Raw genomic sequence first — 19,147 nt, 5'->3', positions numbered from 1 at the left:
AGATGCTTTGTAGGTATTCTGTAAGTATCCTGGTCTTCCTTAATCGCTAAAGTCTATATGGCCATTTTCTAAGATAAGTTCCTTTTACATAAGTTCCTGTTACAAAATTCCATCCTTGACATCCTGAGTGTTCAAAGTTACAATAGCTAAAGCGTGTGTACATTTAATTTGAACTCTGTCGGTATCAATCCTGCACTTACTGATACATTTCTTACGGGAGTTGCTATTTTTGTTGCTCTTTCCCCACTGGCACTGCTGGTGACACTGCTTTTGAAGCCATTTCCTTTTCTGCTGATGCTACAGATTCTCCGGAGGGAATGCAATTGCTGTGGTCATTGCTAATGGCCCCGAATGGGTACTTCTTTTGTTACCCAAAGTACTTCTATTTTTATTCTCTGATATACCCATCCGGGCCCTGGAAAAAAATCATTGACAGACCGCACGCAGGTAAGTGCTTCATGGCTCTGTGTGACAACAAACGGCAGCGAGATGGTGAGATGGTGCTGCTGCTGCAGCCACCCCGGGCACTGCCTCAGCTCCAGACCCTGCCCCCGGACTGGAGTAGGTCCTCCCACCTATCCCTCCTCCACCGTCAGAAAGGGGGGTGTGTGTCCGTGTGTTACACGATCGACTGCACCCGGCAGAGCTTTGCCTCTTCTCGGCACCGTGACAGAGGTGTGCAATCGGTGTGAGGGGGATGGGGCCCACTACACCAGGGAAAATGGAGGAAAGCTCCCGAAGCCCCGGTCCCTCAGGGGCAGGCCCTCCCTCACCGACGAAGCCCCGGTCCCTCAGGGGCAGGCCCTGCCTCACCGAAAGGATCGGATCAACAGATGCAGAGGAGTCAGAGGAAAGGGGAGAGCGGGGACGCCCCTGCCCCACCGCACCTTTGAGGCGCCGCTGCCCGCTCCGCAGGAACCTCGGCAGCGCCACCGCCCGCGGCAGCTGCCTCCACGGGGCCGAAGCAGTGCGTGCCTCCTCCCGGCCCCGCCTCTGCGTTAATCCCCCTGAACTCCGCCGTGGGGCCGGCACTTCGCGGCACCGGCGCTCCAGCCCGGGCCCGCCGCGCCGTGAGGGAACTGCCAGAGCGGGCGGCGGGAGGGGCGGTGCAGCGCAGCGGCTGTCCTGGCGGGGGCGCTGCCGCCCGCCGCCCCCTCCCCCCCCCCCCCCCCCCCCCCGGAGTCCAGTCACCCGCCTCCGCCTCCATTTCCCAGCGCGCGGCGCGGCGGCGGGGCAGGAAGTCCCGTGCGCCTGAGTCAGGGGAGGAGGGGGAGCCGCTGCCGGGCGCTGGTCATGGCGCTGGAGACTCTGTCCCCGGACTGGGAATTCGACCGCCTCGACGACGGCTCGCAGAGTGAGCGCTGGCGAAAGGCGGGGCGGGAGGGCCGGGGCCAGCGCCAGCGCTAGGCCGGCGGGGCTGCGGCGGGAACCGCTACAGCGTGGGGGGAGGCGCGGGCTGAGGAGACCCTGGTCCCCTCCCGGCCCCGGCCCCCTCCCGGCCCCTCACGTCGCTGTATCCCCGCTGGGAACGGGCGGGAGGAGGAGGCAGCCGTGGGAGCTGAGCGGCGCCACCCTCCCGGCTTCCCTCACGGACCCTGCCCGGTGAGGGGAGCCGGGTGTTCGCCGCGTCCCTTGCCCCGGCCGCCCGCCCCGCGCGCATCGTCCTCCGGTTGGGCCCGCGGGGGTAGAGTGCCGTGGTGGCCTTTTTTCCGGCTACCACCCAAGTTGTCGGGGATTGTTTGGGGTGGGAGAGGGGCTTTTCCAACCCATCATCCTTTACCCCCCCTGGGGGGTCGCCTCCGGTGCCCCGGTGTGGCAGGGGTGGGGGGTGGGGTGGGGGGTGGTGGTGGCAGTCTTGTGTGACCTTCCCTTGCACGAACCAGGCAGGGGGAACAGAGGTTCTCGTCGTGGGGACGGTGTTTCTTTCCTTCCTGATCATTTCTCGTGGCTCACAAATTTTTGCAATTGCTTCCTCAGTTAGCCAGAGAAGTCATACCGGGATAAGTTAGTTATCTGCAGCTTCCATTGGTAGAGGTTTGCTGGCACGGAGTTGGGTGGTCACTTGCAGTTTCACCTTTAAAAAACAATTAAGTAAGACCTTGTGATACTGAAGTCTTTGATAGTGGGTTTGTGTGCCCATCAAAATCCACGCTTTTCTCAGCCTGTGGAGGTGACCTACTTTCTAAACAGGGAATGTGTATGGTTGTCACACTGTAATACACACTGTAAATTGAACTCTGCCAAAATAATTACACCAGGTGTTGCTGTGAAAATATGTCACTTATGGACCAACTGTTTCACATATAATGTTATCCCAAGGGATGATACTGTTTATACCATAGTAATTTAATTTGGATTTCAGTGGAAACTGAAGCTGGCCAGAGCCAAGGTTTTTACCAGTTCTCCAGCTGTAGAATGGAAAATGTAGCTTTTACTGAAAATGCCAGATCTCTGCTAGTTTGACCATGACATTAAGTGCAGCTGTGAGAACTTTACATGACATAGTATGCTTCGTTACCACCATCTTGACAGTGAACAAACAGGCCGATCTGTTGAGAACAGCACACAGTGTTGTCCTAGAGAAAAGCCAAAGAAAAATCCTGTGACTTGAAAAACATTTTTTGTTGTTATTACTGTCTACTTTCATTTTATACCTATATCACTAACCTTTAGCGATTATAATGTCCTCAACCGAGGACACAAGATACTAAGTAAGTTTGTTGCATTTCTGTCTTAGGTATTTATGGACATGGCACTTGCAAATCCTGCTGTGGCATTAAGTCCATTGACTATTGATATTGCTCATTTTATGGAAGAAGATTGAGTTGGGGAATCTGTACTGCTGAGTAGATCTCTCTCATTGTTCGAATTATAATGTTTTTATCACCTGAGGAGAAACTAAATCAAACCTTATTGTAAATGCATTCTACCCTTTGAAGTATGTCTGCTGCTCTAAAGAAAAACTATCTGATTTCTGTGATTTCTTTTTCTTTCTCTGTGTGAGCCAGTTTGTTTAGGAAAATTTTTCTGCATCTTCCCCCATCTCCAAGTCCTTCTTTTAATCAGTTCAGCCATACCTGACTCTGGCTAGCTAGAAGCTTTCACTCTCTTGTCTGTCTAAAATAGTGAGAAATTATCCACGCTTGTCTCTTATTTTGTATATAATCAGTACAAGGTGGCAAATTGATGGCTAACAATAGTTACATATTGGAAATATTTAACATCAGTTAAGTTGAGCTATAGCATTGTTCAAACCCAACATTTGGCTGCTGGAAAGGGGACGGTTTGTGGGTCTCTAGCACAGCACTGCTGCAAGATTTTGTTTGAGAAATGCTGCCTGTTTCATGGGGAGTTGATTTGAACAGCAGTGCTAATTTACTACTGTTGTATGACTTGGAATCTTCTGTTCTTCTGATAAAGCCCCAGTATCTCCCATCAGTTTTGCTGCTTAGTTTGTCTATTACGTGAAGGGAGGAGATGGGATTAGGGGTATACTGCAGCATAACTCTATAATGGTAAGTCTCTATACTCTGCGTTTTCTAGCAGTAAAGTACTGAAGCTGACATGGTGGCTAGTTAAACTTCATTCTGCAGGGCTCTGCATCCATCAGTGTTTTACTAGTTTTCTGCAGCAGAGCTTCCAGAAGATGCACTGGAAGGAACTTAAAAGATGAGATGAATTTAGTAGAATGGAATAATACAATGATACAACTCAAGGGCTGCACATCAGTGTCTGGAGTGCATACTGCTGATGGAGAGGTTTTTTTTGTTCACTTGCTGCTTATCCATTTACATGAAATTCAGTATCCTTATCTTGACAGTGCCTGTGCACTGTCTAGGCTGCAGGTACAGGTAGAGGCCAACAGCACTAATGCAGAACTTGGTGTGGGAGAATTTACCGACCCTCTTGGACAGGCTTTTCAGTCTGTGTGCCCTTATGGTTGGCATTGCTGCTGGCTTCAAAGTAGTAGCTTAGAATTAGACAGAACTTCACTGCAGTCATTTTGCCTTCTCAGTCTCAGCCTACCTGTGCATAGTCCTCATCTTTTCCGTACTAATTTTTCCCCTTATGCCCGGTTCAGTGTCTCAGTAAAATATTTTCTTTCTCCAAAAAATGTCTAAGTGATAATTGATTTGGCAGTGCTCTCCCACTGAAGTACCCGTCAACTACCATTTGGCAGTTACTGGCAGTGTGGATGGGTAAGAGGTTAAATGTGCAGAATAAAAGAATCTAAGTGTGTTTAACTTTCTAGAGCAGCCTGCTTCCTGAAATGTGGAATGAGAGTGTCTAAAGCTATGTGAGAATTGAATTCTTGTTCAGAAAAAATTCAGTTGTTCGGCTGACTTACATTCTCTAACTTTTTTAGGTAATCCTTTTTTTGCCAAATAGCAGAAGGTCACAAGCTATTAGATTTGTTATCTAATTATGGGGAAGACACCTTAGTCTTCACACAAGAAAGGATTGTGCTTCCTTACTGAGTATTGAAGGCTTGAGCTGTAATCATTCACTCTGTAGTTTAGATTATGCAACTAAGTCAGTAATTGTATATAATTTGGGGAGGAGGGGGGGAGTGTTTTAATGTGGGAAGACGAAAGATCAGGATAGAGTGAATGAAACTTTTGTGCACTGATTGTCTTTAGACTTTCTTTGCTAATTAATACTACTATTCTTGGTGTTTGACTAGGTGGATGTTACCTTTCGAACCTACTTGCCCCAAATGATAACAGGACAGCTCTGCATTTCAGTATTCAGGTGCCAAGCAGAAGAAAAGTTCTGCTTGAAGATGGTGAATTTGCAAGTGGAGGGAATGATTAAAAGCCATAAACTTCCCATGTAATGCCTAAGTAACTTACTGAGAGGTAGCAGGGAAAGAGTAGGAGGATTGCTACTAATTCAGCTGCTGCTCAGGCTAAATGATTAGACCCTTTGCCTCAAAGTTCTAGTATAATTGTTTATGTACTGGTTCAGCTGATGGGTAGAATCATCTGTTCTAATTTCTACAGTTGTTTCTTTGCTCAGCATCTTTATGTGATTATTAGGTTTGTTAAGATTTTAGTTTGAAAATATATGTTTAAAAAATAATTTTCTGCAAACCACTTAAATATTTGGTATTCTTTAAGTAGTATTTGGATTTATTTTAAACTGATACTAAGTGGTAGGATTGTTTTTAAACAAATAAGAACTTTATGTTAAAGATGTGATTGTCTAAAGGAAAAATGCTGCAGCAAAATGAGGAATACAGTACTGGAGCTAAACAGCAACAGGTTAAATATTTTTGTGATAAATTTTTGAAATTGTAGTTTACTGAACAGTCTATAAAACTGTACGAATGTTATCAATTCTCAGAAATTCATGCTGAAGTGCAGTTGAAGAATTACGGAAAATTTCTTGAGGAATATACATCTCAGCTGAAGAGAACTGAAGATGCTTTGGATGACTCTGTTGGAGATGTTTGGGACTTCAGTCTTGATCCCATTGCATTAAAGGTCTTCATATATTTCATATGCATTGCAACTGTTATTTTCCTAGTTTCTCCTTCCCTTCAAAACCTGAGAAGTAAAAGCTTGATGCATTTGTGCTCTTAAAATTTTGACTTCTGTGTTTGAGAAACCTATCCAGTAGTATTTTAATTATCAAATAATTAAAAAATTGGTGTGTATCATAAGAGAAGTTGTTTTCATATTATTCTTTTCCAGTCTTTTGGATACTAGTGGAAGTTAAGGGAACTTAAGAGTTCTTCATGTGTTGGGAAGGCGAATTTCAGCAAACTTCTTCCCTATGGGTGTTGGGGTTCCAGAAGAGCTTACGAATAGTTGTATAACTGTAGAGCAAACTATGTGTGTATTTATAGTTGTCTTTTGACGTAATGGCCTTGGTACAGTATTTTCTGTCCTCCAGAGGGTGGCTATTTCCTTGATCGTAAGTTCTCTGTCCTCTGTGGAACATTATGGTTTTTCTCTGAATTTGCAGACGTCATTTAAAAGCACTTTTGTTACCATATGGAACTTGTCTGCACTGAAGATGCACTCTTTAGCAAGCATCTGTCTGAATAATTGGAATAAATTACGTGTAGGGCCACCACAGTGCTGGATATGTATGAACTAGTCAATATCATGGCTGACTTCAGTACAAAATGTCAGTGCCTGTATACAAATAATACAGTATGCATCCTGTTTCCTGCATTTGGGATTCTTAATTGATGTTTTAGGTTTCCTTTCTACATACTCCATAACAACCATGCTTTTGCTTTCCAAGTTTTGTAAGTAAATTGTTGGAAATGCTGTATAGTGTACCTAGTTATTTGCCTTTCTGCCTGGAGTGAAAGGAAAGGTATTTCCATCTAAATGTGAAGAGTGAAGGTTTCCTGCAGCATAGCTTACCTGTAATGGGCAATTATTGCTCTTTTATTACGGACCCTATCTGAGATTAAACTGGGGGGTGGAATACTTACCTAGTTGGATAAATGTATTTTTGACCAATATTTTCTAAAGTTGTTTGTTTGTTGGTTTTGGTTGTTTTTGGTTTTGGTTTTTTTTTTTCTTCTTTTATTTTAGCTTTTGCCATATGAACAGTCTTCCCTGCTGGAGCTCATAAAGACAGAAAACAAGGTAAATGCTTTATACTTAAAAGAAAAAACAAAATAGAATTATTCTAGCTAAAACCAAGCCCTCTGAATGTGAATCTATTTGTAATCTCTGTGGTTTTCCCCCCCCCCCCCCCTTTGAATCTAGGTTCTAAACAAAGTAATAACTGTGTATGCTGCTCTTTGCTGTGAAATCAAGAAGTTAAAATATGAGGTAAATTCAGCTGTCTTTTGTTAATATGTATGAAAATGTTTGCAGATTGTCACATGATACATAGATTTATTCTTTAGCAGTAAAGAAACAAGATATGTCTAAATAACTTTTGTAGCATGATTTCATATATCCTCTTTATTAAAAAACAAATTTCTGCTTTTGTTGTTAGGCAGAAACTAAATTTTATAATGGCCTCTTGTTTTATGGAGAAGGAGGTAAGTAGCTCCCTTTTACAGTAAAAGTTTGTAGTTTTACATAGTTGCTTCAGGTTATCTTAAATGCTACAATAAGTGTAATTTTATTATACAGGTACATGCTTTATTTGTATATTTGACTGATAACCACAAAGTCCATTATTCGGTGTTCATATGGATATATCTTAGTGTCCTGTAATTGTCCTGAGTTAGCTTAAGGTAATGCTAAGATTGATCTGTAAAACCCCATTACCTGCAGTATGTATTGTTACATTAACGGGAAGTTTTATTGCAGTCTTATTTACATGAGAAGTAGGGAGTACAGGCTGTTGAGGTTGTATTAAATGTATAACGTACAGCTTATATACTTTAGCAGCTATTTTTCAAAGTATGACGTTGAAAACCTGTTTTTCACATGTAAATACACCCTAAACCAATTTATTTTCTACTGGGACAAGATTTTACATTGGTTGTAGTAAAATAATAGATCTGCAGTTCGATAGTAATAAAACAATGAAACCATTAACAAATAACTTGGACCAAGTCCTGCCTACTTTAACACACTGCAGCTTCTCTTGGAACAACTATGATTGCGTAAGTAATGTCACCTGCCTGTCAAGTGCAGGTAGTAGTACTTGCACTACTATTTAGATCATGACATAATACAGGGGCATAAGTGATTCAATTGACAAATCATGAAACCCTGCTTTAGGTGAAAGCTGGGTTTTGTCATGAAGTTAAATTAGCAACTCCTCTGAAGGACTGGTCTTAAGCTTCCACCTTAAAGGACTTCAGTCTGGGAATAAGTGCAGATCTTGGTCCTGAGGACTGGATATGTTAATGGGTTTAGAGATGTAACACCTAACTTTGTTTCCTATTTCAGAAATTTGAGAGGAAGGGAAGGCCTTTTCATAGTAGTCTTGTAAAGGAGCTTTTTTTTAAAGTTTTTCAAGACCCTTGACTGAGACAGACATATTGAGGAATATGAAACCTTTGAGCTAGGCACTGTTTATCATTCTTTTAGTGCTATATAAGATGACTGTTGTGGTTCAGTTAAGGAATATGAAGTGTGGGGTTGTGTGGTTTGGGTTTTTTTTTTCTTAGCAGATTCTCACTTCTTGTCAGACATGGTTTTAAATATCTTAAAAGAAAGTGATATGCTGCCAAAATGATACTAGGGGATCCCTGAAAAGTTCTCTGTGTCTAGCATGAAAAAAGTCAGACTGCTGCAGATTAGTGTGTTACAGCAGCAGTTTGTTCCTGATGGATGGTCTGCAGGGAATGATTGAGAATGGCAGGAGCTGAGAGGTCAGCCTTCTGTGAGTTAGGTAGAGATGCAGAAATTGTTCTCTGCTTCCGTATCCCTCCTTGTAGCACCTGCTTTGATAACAGCAAGCTTGCTTGCTTACTTAAAACAGCTGGCAAAGTTACTGACTGAAGGATGGCTGAAACTTAAACAAATACTCTACTGCCCTTTTCCCTCTGTATAAAGTAACATTTTTTTCCACCTTGTCCCTGAAGTGGCTAGGGCTCATCTTTAAATGGTTAATGTTGATAGGTTTTTTTTAAATTTAAAATAATGAACATTACATAAAATGTGTAAAGGGGAAGCATGGAACATTTAGAATGTCCCAGAGCTCCATCTCACAGAAGTATGGAGACTCTATTTTATTTTCTGGTGACCGCTCTAAAAGAACATATTCTATGAAGCAGTATGTTTACCTGCAGTTCTTAAGCAGCTAAACCTGCAATTGTAATCCATTTTTGCTCAGAGTGACCCAGTAAAAAAATTTCAGGTGTAGAGCATTAATAAGACTGTTTTGTCCGGTGGTATTACGACTGCCCCAGCTGACAGAAACAGTTTGGCATTGGCAATATTACTGTATTTCGTAGTGTGCTGTTAGTGTACTTTGTTATACAAAGTGCTTTGAAGCTATGGTGGTGAGCCGTTTCTTTTTGTACAGGATGATACGTAGGAAAAAGAAAATCAGTTTCTTGAGGAAATCATATGCTACACAACTTTTTTGTCTGACTAATCTTGTAGTATATTCTTTCAATAAATAATTACCAGTGGATGTTTCTTGCAATACAAATACCTAGTACTGTCACAGAAACTTCTTAAAATGGAAAATTTTATATGAAGTTACATTATATATATGCCTTTAAATAATGCCATTTTGTATTATTTTTTTTTCAGATGATTGAGACTCCCACTCCCCTCTCCCTGCTTTGTATCTAACTTATAAACAATGTAACTTTATATGAGAAAGAAACTTCAAAAATAAGTCCAGCTTAGGAAAGCAAAATTAAAAAGTTTTTAAAGCTCCATCAGTATGCTTATAATATTGTGTTCCACTTGTATGACAAAGAAATGGCTTGGAGGGCAAGCTTCAATGGTAATTTAACAGGTATAACGCAGGCTTTTGAAAGCGGTGACAAGTGTTTTGTCTTTTAAGCCACAGATTCCAGCATGGTGGAGGGAGATTGCCAAATACAGATGGGAAGATTTGTTTCTTTCTTGCAGGTATGGTATGTTTTGATTTTTTTTGGACAGCAGTTCTAATCTTGATTTTACTTGCGAAGTAGATTTAACCATCTGCAGTATCCTGCTTGCATCTTGCTGAAAGGCATTGCAGTCATTTGATATGTTACTATGTTTTGCCTGCAGACCTGTCACAACCAGCTGATGTATCACACATTGTTTTGGGTTTTTTTTATGCTTGTCTAAAACTCTGGAAGTCTAATGAGAGGAAATTACAGTTTGTCTAATTGTTGATTAAATATATTAGAAAATGTCAGTAAGAAGATAATTGAGGTTGTTTCATTTGATAGTAAAGATACCTGTTTTTATAATTTTGATTAGCAAGTTTTAGTTTTCATGGACACTGGGAATTGGGAATGGATTAATTGTTTATACATCTTTTTTTTTTTTTTTTTTTTTTTTTTAGCTTGTAGAAGAAAGTAAAATTAAAACATGTCCCCAGAAAAAAATTGCTTGTGCCTCACTCAAACTTTCAGGGAAGAACACTTCTCTCCTACACAGTTTGGTTGTTATCAGGGTCCTTTTACATGAAAACAGGACCTGTGTTTGTTCTAAGGATTTCCTGTCCTTTTGGGTTTCAGTCTACTGTAGGATTTTTTTTTGTCTTTAGCATAGCTTAAGTGACTGTCCTGTCCCCAAAAATGTTCCTATTTTTATGCAGTATTTCTTGTAGTAAAATGTATGTGTTGAAGTAGAGAACATACAGGAAGCTTCCAGAATGTGTAAAGAAATTCTAGTTGAACAAAGGTTAAAATTCCTGTTCTTGCTGTATAGTAGCATGGCAGTAGTCATTTACTGAGCCGTAGGCTGAATGGTATAGGAAGCTGTTTTTCAGTCTTTTTTACCCTAACAGCTGCACTTGGGCATGGTATCTGGAAGGAGTGGGGGTTGAGGTGTCCCCATTTTTCAAGCTTTTTGTCCTATCAGTTTGTCAGTTTCATCCTTCATTCTCTATTTCTTTCTGAGCAGATGTTTGAGACATTTTACTAATTCTGAAATAGGGCTACTTACACTTGTGGTTTTCCAGACATTATACAGGTCCTTTCCCCTCTACAGATGCCCTGTCTGGGTGGAAGGTGACATCAGGGTGACTGGCTGTATGGATATCTATGTACATTGCAAATCCGCTCTGTATAACAAGTTTATGTTTGTTTATGGGGTATATGCTGATGTGTATAGTTGCAGGGTAAACAGTGCACACAAAAATAGCAGTATTGCTTGTAGCCAGCTTAGCATGCTAGGATGGCTTGCTGATTATTGAGCAACTTTGGAAAGAAGGGAGATGCAGGATGTTGCCCTGGAGGGAGTATTACTCTGCTAAGAGGTGTGTATTGCTTTTCATAAAGCTATGGGGAAAACTTTTTCCTCATTGAGTTTGTTGTTTTTCAACTGTTGTATTCTCCTGAACCCACTCAGTAGTAGTCTATATCCATAGACTTGGAAGTGCTGTTCTGGTCAATGTTATAAGCAGATCCTCAAGGGCCATTCATGAAAATATGAATGAAGATGACAAAAGAGGTGAAATGTTGGTTTCATAGAGCTGAAGTCCATTGTTGGTTTATTGGCTCTTCTGAGTTGGGGATTTCTTGATTAACTAGGTGTAACAGCCTCAAATTTGCTATGTCAAAACATTTTTTTAAAAAAATAATGCTGTGAAACACTAGTTAAATACTCTTGACCCTGCAGAAGACAGTGATAATAAAATTACAATCTTGTCTGTGTTATGTAGCTGCTAAAGTGCATGTGCCATTAAACTGGACTAGTTCCTGGAGGTTTTGAAATGGCAGCTGCTTGCCCCTTCCCCAGGAAACATGATCTCATTTGTCTATTAATCCATTCCCCTGGATTCTGTTGCCTTGTTTCAGCTGCATTTATTAGAGCAATACAAGTATAAGAAGTAATGACACTTACGTTTTGTGTAAACTGGTGACTAATAGAAGGCAGAAGCCCAAATAAGATCTATTTTTGATGGAGAGGAAGATGGAATTCAGCTGTTAGCCAGCCTTCTGGCAGGAATGGCATGCTGGCTGGTTAGCCGGTGTGGGCTGTCTGTTATGAAGCCATCTGTGTGCTGACTGGCTCTTCTCATCACGCACTGATTTTTCCCTGATGAGGTTTTAGGGTGCAATAATGAGCAAATATTATTGCAGTTAAGGGCAACTCAGATTTGTTCATCCTGTTGCTCAAGGAATACCTTGTTAAAATCCAGTATAGATATTAAGGTAGTCCTTTATGTGGTCAGAGTTGACCTGTTCTAACTCATTTTGTACTATGTAATTGAGCTTAAGTTCTGTTTTAGTCAAGCATACCTCTGAAAAGTATTACCTTTATTATTTTTTTTAAAGCAGTATTCTGTGGGTTATCACACTCACAGTAGGTACAGGCTTCTGTGTTAACTTCTAATTTGAATTCAGCTATCACCAGTTCCCAGAGCATGACCCTTGAATCTAGTGGGAAAAGGCACAGCCTTTTCCATTAGGGCTATTTCCTCTGAAGGTACTTGGGCACTGTTGTCAAGTCACTTCTTACTGTCTTTGATAAATTAAATCAATGCTATAAATAGTCCAAGTTGTACTGGAAGCTTGTGTTCAGTAGCTTCTTAGCTTAGTCCCAGATTCTTTTTTTGGAGCTGTTAGTAGTATTTTTTCCACCATGCTGTAGGTCTGTCCAATGACTTGGATTAGGGATATTGCTGGAGCTTGGGCTGCAAGCTCAGTGATTTATGTTCAGTTTTTTGGGTGTCATGACAGCTTATGTATGAGGAAGGTCTATACATACATATGCATTTTATTTTCTTGTATTTCAGGAGCTGTCTTGCTTTGTTACCCGGTGTTACGAAGTGGTGGTGAATGTAGTGCATCAGTTGGCTGTTCTCTATACAAGCAACAAGTAATTATTCCCTAAAATACTATATTGGTTTTATGTAGTTAAGCAAATACATAAAATATGAATGTTCTCTCTAAGATATGTTCATTTTTGGACTATGGTTGTCTAGAGATATGGAGAGTGTTTTGCTGTGCAAGTTTAGACTTCATAAGCTGTTACAGAAGTGGATCTGTTTTATTTTCAGAAAAGGCAGTGCTTCTATATAATGAGATGCGAGTTTCTTTTTTTGTCATTTTTTGATAGAATTGATGCTTCAGAGGCACTTAGTCTTTTCGATTAAGATTAGTCTTTCATCCTTGCCATGTTTGAAAGAAAGATTCCTCCTGTTGACTGATACAGTGGATACCAGTAGCTTTAGAAGCTTAAAAATCGGATGATTTCCACGGTCTATTTTAAATATGTAAATGTTAGTATATATTTCTCATGGAACAACCATAGTTTTAACACCTGAAGTTGAGCCTTAGTAAGGACTGTTTTGTTTAGCTCCTCTGAAAACTGAGGAGAGTTTAGCTCTGAATAGAGTTGTTGAGTTGAGCTCTGAATATAACTGCAAGGCTCTTGATTCCTCCCCTCCACCCCAGATAAGATAGCATCATTCTTCTCAGTTTTGTTTGTTAGACTTTCTGTATGGTGCTGGATGTGTAGCTTGGACATGGATTTTATTAAATATGTGAAGTGATTTTGTACTTTTGGGCTACAAGGCTGTACATATCAAGGCTACTTGCTGTTAGCATAACTGAATTGGGAATTGCCAATACACCTGTGCACTGAATCCAAGCAGTGGTTTGAACCAGTCACACATGCTGTACATTTAAAAATGCAATATTAAATTTCATGATAGCATACACATTTCACATAGCATATACTTTTAATCAGATTTTGAGGTTCTTTTGTTTTCTGGAGTTACTATTTTAATGAAGAAAAATGTACCCCAAAAACCAAAGAACACGCTGTGATGCAGAATCCATAAATATGCTCCATTCTAAGGATCAAAAAGGCATTAACATTTTTTATTTTATTTACAGGAATGCACCTAACATTATAGAGACATCTGGAGTTCATTTTCAGGTGGGAATAATTTGGAACCCTTTTGCTTATGTTAATATATGTTAATCTTGATCATTAATCCTGAGAAAAGCAGCAAGAAAGTGAGTTTTGAGTACAACTTTCAATCGGGAATCTCCTTTAAAGGTTTTATTTTTTCTGGCATTTTATGTGGAAAGGTCTGTCATCTCCATGTCTGTCATATTGTAGCTTTCTTAGCTGAAAAGTGTTTGCATGCTCCCTTACTGTGTGCAGTATGTACTTCTGCATGTAGACAATTTGAAAAATCCTACATTCAATGTTAAATAGATCAGTGAACTTAGTGATGCCTGTACGCAAACTGATGTTCCTTGTGTCACTACAGGAAATACTAAATCTTAAAGCTACCAAACCAAGAAATCTCTGATTTAACTCTCTAGCTGATGTCTTGTTGGCTGATAATATATTGAAGGGAACTGAAATTTTATATGCCACACGTGACTGCAATAAACTTTTCAATAACTATCGTCCTTTTCTTTTTTCTTTTTTTTTTTTTCTAATTAAAACAGGCAATGTATGAGCATCTGGGAGAGTTGCTCACAGTCTTAATCACTCTGGATGAAATAATTGACAATCACGCCACTCTGAAAGATCACTGGACCATGTATAAGAGGTGTGTCTCTGAAGGTGTGAAAAATACCCCTACAAGATAACAGCATGTGTGTATGTGTTTGTGCCAACAATGTCAGTGTGGGAACGTGGATTTTTGGTAGCCCCGAGAGTTTTCCAGAAATCTTAATGAAGAGCAGGGCTAAGCTCCCACTGTGTCCTTACAGCATCACCAGTAAGTTTTTAAAGTGCTGAATGTTACATTTACAATTCACGGTAAGCATCTTGACAGAGTTGGTGGGGTTTGAAATATATTCAGTAAGATCTAATTTTATACAGAACTGGTCTAAGACTATCCCTATCTCTGTTGATCATGGGGCTGGGCATACAGATTTAAGTAAGAACTCTATCTTAAAAGCTAGAGAGTCAACAATTTTAAAGGTAGTTAAATTAGTGGTACAATAACTGTTTCGTTGAATACCTAAATAAATGGGAGTTATTCAAATGCACATGCCTTATACAGTCCTAGTGGGTTTTGTTTTGGTTTGTTTTTTTTTATTTATTTTGGAGTTGCTGCTGGGCACAGATATGGGCAGTTAAAATCTGTTCTCAAAATAGTACAGGATATGATAAAACTGTCGGTGTGTTTTAATGTTTGTATGTATGTGTTCCATACCTACTCCTGTAGGCTGCTAAAATCTGTCCATCACAACCCTTCTAAGTTTGGGATTCAAGAAGATAAACTGAAGCCGTTTGAAAAGCTGTTGTTAAAACTGGAATGCCAGTTACTTGATGGAATCATATTTCAGGTAATAAAATTAATGTTCCCCAGTATGACAGGGGAAACTATTACATTAAAGCGACAGTCTTTTTCAAATGGTTGGTTTATTTGTATTTGTTTTGTTTTGCTCCAGATACAGTGATAACGTGAATTTGGCTCTTGGATCTGTGCGTGGGGCCTGAGGGCAGGGGTGGGGAAAAAGGCTTTATTGTAAGATCCTTCCTTGCTCTTCTCATGTGCTAGAGCTGTGCCAGGCTTTGAATGGTAGCAGTCAAGAAACACAGACAGCTTGGCATGAGGACTGTGTATTATCAGGGAGTCTGTTTTTCACCAGAAATGTTAATAGTGGGCAGACTTACGTAGCATAAATATATAGCAAAATACGTTAAGTGTGACCCCTTGTGACATATTTTGTCTCATTCCTAGCATATGAGAGAGGTAGCTGAGATTAGCCACTATTTCTGTGGTGTATCCCCCTGAAACATGCAAGAAAACAGGGGGATGAGAAGGACTGTTACTTTTTTGATACATTTAACTTAAATGGGTTCCTACAAGATGCCATCTTTTTTTAGATAAGCCTGTATGTGAGACACTGAAATCAGATGTTGTTGCATAGCAGGCAGAGGACTGCATTGCTGAACCTGGTCACAGCAGAGTCAATTGAACAACAGTACTGTTGCTCAGTTCTTACATCTTAAATGGCATAGGGAAAAAGGTTTTGTTCTGTAAAAGCCTTCAAAAGGGAATTTGTAGAATAGCCAAACTGTGCTTAATTATTTATTCTTTCAAACGTTACTACCAGCTATTCATTTTTCATTGTACGTTTCTTTAATGTTGCGTTAGTACAAAACCCTCATTATATGTTGACTGTTGTGTGGGTTTGGTAATTTTTTTTTAAACCGCTACCAGTGGTGCAGGGTTTTATGCTACAGGCTCATGAACCCTATGCTATAAGCAACTTGCATGATAATCTTGTTTAGTTAATGGATAGTTAGTAACATATTATAATGTAGTAATGCAAATACCTATCCGGTTTCTTTAAAATTCCCCCTTAATAGAAATGTAAAGTAAATAAAATGTTTTTTTTAATATTATGTGTAAGAGAGGTTTTTAACGTTTTCTGTTACTATACTTAAATAATTTAAGCATAGTTAAAAATATTTATGTTGTGAAGTTTAGGACTAACTACAGGTTAATCTTAAATCAGTGTGCTCTTACAGTATTATTCTCTTACAAAATCGGTATTCTTTCAAGGTCAAAAATTATTATTTTTTTTCCCCTTTTTGCTCAGGCCTGTATAGAGCAACAATTTGATTCTGTAAATGGTGGAGTGTCAGTGTCGAAGAACAGCACGTTTGCCGAAGAATTTGCTTATATTCTTCGCACAGCTTTTGCAAATGTAGAAGCCAAACTTGGTAATGCAAGCTCATGCTTCTCCTGCCAGCTTCAGTTTCTAAAACTGTTTGCCTGGGAGTAGGCTTAAAACCGGTGTGTTTCTGCAGGTGAACCTTCAGAAATTGACCAGAGAGATAAATATGTAGGCATCTGTGGCCTCTTTGTACTGCATTTTCAGATTTTTCGGACCATAGACAAGAAATTTTACAAGTCATTGTTGGATGTCTGCAAAAAGGTGAATGCTTTATTCTTTTGTCAGTAATTAAGGGGGAGAGGAAATCTTCAGTAATGAAGTAGATAGTTTTCTAGTTGTGTAGCATAGACTTGGGAAAAGAAAGAACACATGATTTACCAAAACAAGGCAGAAAGCAAAGTTAAGATATTTCAACTTTTCAGAATTCCATACCCGCCCCTCCATTTTCTTTTAAAGATGGTTTAAAACCTGTGGACTCATGTCCACAAGATAAAATAACTTGAAATTACCGTTTAAAAACGTTTCTTCTCAAATTAAGGTGGCACTGAAGACAAAAATAATTGTTTGAGTTGTGAGTATTGTGGGGCTGAATAAATGCTGTAGGTTTTGACGTTGGATGTAAGTATGTATTTTGAAAGACCTCTAAGGCCAAAGGTGATTGGAATTTTTTTCATATCAGGTGCTATTAAGGAATTATTAAATTCTCTAATACAGTTTAAAATCACCAAAAGTGTAATAACTTTGCTTCTGGTGTCCTTAGTGGGTTTATAGGGGAGAAACCTTTTTTCACGTTAATTTAATACTTTGTAGAAACTAGGTATGCAGAAATAAACTGAATTGGGTGTTAGGGTTCAAAAGAGGCATAAGAAACATGCGTGGTGCATAGTACTTGTTGTAGTTACTTATGTTTACTGCTACTTTGTAGTATTTTCACCCCTCCCCCCCTTTTTTTGTTTTGTACCCACACCCCCAGGTACCAGCCATCACATTAACTGCTAACATTATCTGGTTTGCTGACAACTTCCTGATTCAGAAGATACCAACTGCTGCCAAACTTCTGGACAAGAAAAGTATTCATACAGTTAAAACACAAAGGGAGAACTTTCTACAGCAGAAGGCACAGTCACTTACCAAGTAAGCTTCCTAAATACTGCTTCATGATGCTGTTTGGCAAATAGTTTATAAGCGTACTAGTGTGTGTAGTGTGGCTCAGTGGTGCTAAGCAACTTTTCTCCTGCACTGCAGCAGTATGTGTGTGTTAGTGTCGCTGAAAAAGTGTTGGTCAAAACAGCTTTCTTTCATGTCGTGCTTTCAGAAGAATGTGTGTTATGTCACCAAAATAAGAATGTTTCTGGCAAATCTAAATATTTGATTGTTTCAGTTCTTTATTTCCATACTTTCAACTTTTTTTTTGTTTTTGTTTGCGTTTTTTTGTTTAAATAAGCTAGTGTCTAGTAACCTGAGCTGCTTTGTTTTGTATTAGGGCTCTATGCTTTTTATGTGTTTATGGAGGTAAGTCGCTAGTAGGCTTATAGAGCAGTTTTTCTTTGCTTGGTGATGATACTTTCTTTGTAAGCATTTATTTTGTTCATGACTGTTTTAATTGCTTGTTTAATGGTCTTTGAAATTATCTGTATTTGAAAACGCTTCTCTTGTTTTGTGTTCTGCATGTAGTTTTCCGGTCAATTCTCTTAAGTTCTTTCTAAAATGCGTTTAAAAACTAGTTGAAATTTTTTTTAGTTGTCAACTTGAGGCTATTTCCCTATTGTTGTCAACTTGAGGCCCAATTGTCCTACTGCTTGTACTTTCGAGAAGAGACCGATACCCACCTTGCTACAATCTCCTTCCAGGCAGTTGTAGAGAGCAATAAGGTCTCCCCTTGGCCTCCTTTTCTCTAGGTTGAACAACCCGAGTTCCCTCACCTGTTCCTCATAAGACTTGGAGGTGCAGTTTTAAGGATATTGCAATAAAATCCAGATGATTTGCATCTGCTGATTTGAATTCTGCCAGTAACTTTTTCTTGGTTTCTTACAAATTCTGTACTGCCTTTAATAATTGGACTGTTGCCTTAAATATGAGTACTCTTTAAAGTGTATTTTTTGGTGTCATAATCAATGAACTAAATAAGTTCCTGCTGTAACTGCTACGATAAGTACTGTTGTACTGGCACAATTCTGTAGCATGGAATAAATAGCAATTTTAAAAGTGAACTCTAGTTAAACATTTAATTACAACTAGTGTGATCCAAGCAGAATAACTTCTGGAGAATGCCGTTATTTAAGAGCAGTCCAGTCTGGCATTGATGTAATGACAAGTTATATTTATATGTGTATATATATGTATGTGACAGAAATCCAGACTTGGAGGGAAAAAATTAACATAATGTGTAGGACTTTTTTTGTCTAGTGTTTAGAAGCATTTTCTGGGAGTTTTATTTACTAGTGTCATCTAAAGAAGCATAGTATACATACTGCTAAGAGGGCCATTTATTCTCTTGAAAGATAGATGGTTTTGACTCTTCAGGGTATGCTTGTACAGTTATAATTGGCAGAGTAACTAATCCTTACCTGTAAAGAATTCAAGTGTAAATGAGTATGAGGCTCTGATACTTTTGGGAATGGCGAGTTACTATTTTGGGGACTTGAAGATATAACATATTTCCCTTGTAAGAATTTAAGCTTTGGAAAGAGAAAAGAAAATCCTCATACTCTTTTGTGAAGCAAGCGACGTGTTTTGTTTCCTTTTCCAGAGATATGCAGTCATATTATGTTTTTGTGAGCTCGTGGATGACAAAAATGGAATCTATCTTGTCAAAGGAGCAACGCATGGATAAGTTTGCTGAAGATCTTTCTAACCGTTGCAATGTCTTCATCCAGGTGTGCAGTCTTTTAATGTAGTGATGCAGCAAACTGGTGTTTTGGTGCAAGTTGTTGAACATAAAAAAAT

The 19,147-nt window shown here is 39.5% G+C and overlaps 2 protein-coding genes across 2 annotated transcripts in view; one reads left to right on the top strand and one right to left on the bottom strand.

Annotated features, from left to right (window-relative positions):
- Positions 1-1,075, bottom strand: part of ALDH1L2 (aldehyde dehydrogenase 1 family member L2) — a 42,120-nt gene extending 41,045 nt beyond the window's left edge. The window contains exon 1 of the mRNA XM_056339851.1: positions 888-1,075. The gene's annotated coding sequence lies outside the window, so the exon portion shown is untranslated. The remainder of the gene's footprint in view (positions 1-887) is intronic.
- Positions 1,076-1,220: 145 nt separating this feature from the next.
- The window catches only part of WASHC4 (WASH complex subunit 4), a 40,640-nt gene continuing 22,713 nt past the window's right edge, over positions 1,221-19,147 (top strand). The window contains exons 1-14 of the mRNA XM_056338928.1: positions 1,221-1,354; positions 5,347-5,486; positions 6,555-6,608; positions 6,732-6,797; positions 6,967-7,012; positions 9,448-9,515; positions 12,340-12,422; positions 13,445-13,487; positions 14,012-14,115; positions 14,740-14,860; positions 16,124-16,247; positions 16,335-16,462; positions 17,175-17,335; positions 18,951-19,077. Of these exons, the coding sequence (XP_056194903.1) occupies positions 1,294-1,354; positions 5,347-5,486; positions 6,555-6,608; positions 6,732-6,797; positions 6,967-7,012; positions 9,448-9,515; positions 12,340-12,422; positions 13,445-13,487; positions 14,012-14,115; positions 14,740-14,860; positions 16,124-16,247; positions 16,335-16,462; positions 17,175-17,335; positions 18,951-19,077 (1,326 nt within the window). The 5' untranslated portion in view covers positions 1,221-1,293. The remainder of the gene's footprint in view (positions 1,355-5,346; positions 5,487-6,554; positions 6,609-6,731; positions 6,798-6,966; positions 7,013-9,447; positions 9,516-12,339; positions 12,423-13,444; positions 13,488-14,011; positions 14,116-14,739; positions 14,861-16,123; positions 16,248-16,334; positions 16,463-17,174; positions 17,336-18,950; positions 19,078-19,147) is intronic.

The sequence above is a fragment of the Falco biarmicus genome, chromosome 5 (genome assembly GCF_023638135.1).
Source record: "Falco biarmicus isolate bFalBia1 chromosome 5, bFalBia1.pri, whole genome shotgun sequence".
NCBI lineage: Eukaryota > Metazoa > Chordata > Aves > Falconiformes > Falconidae > Falco > Falco biarmicus.
Note: the sequence above shows the minus strand (reverse complement) of the source record. Positions and strands in the feature narration are given on the sequence as shown.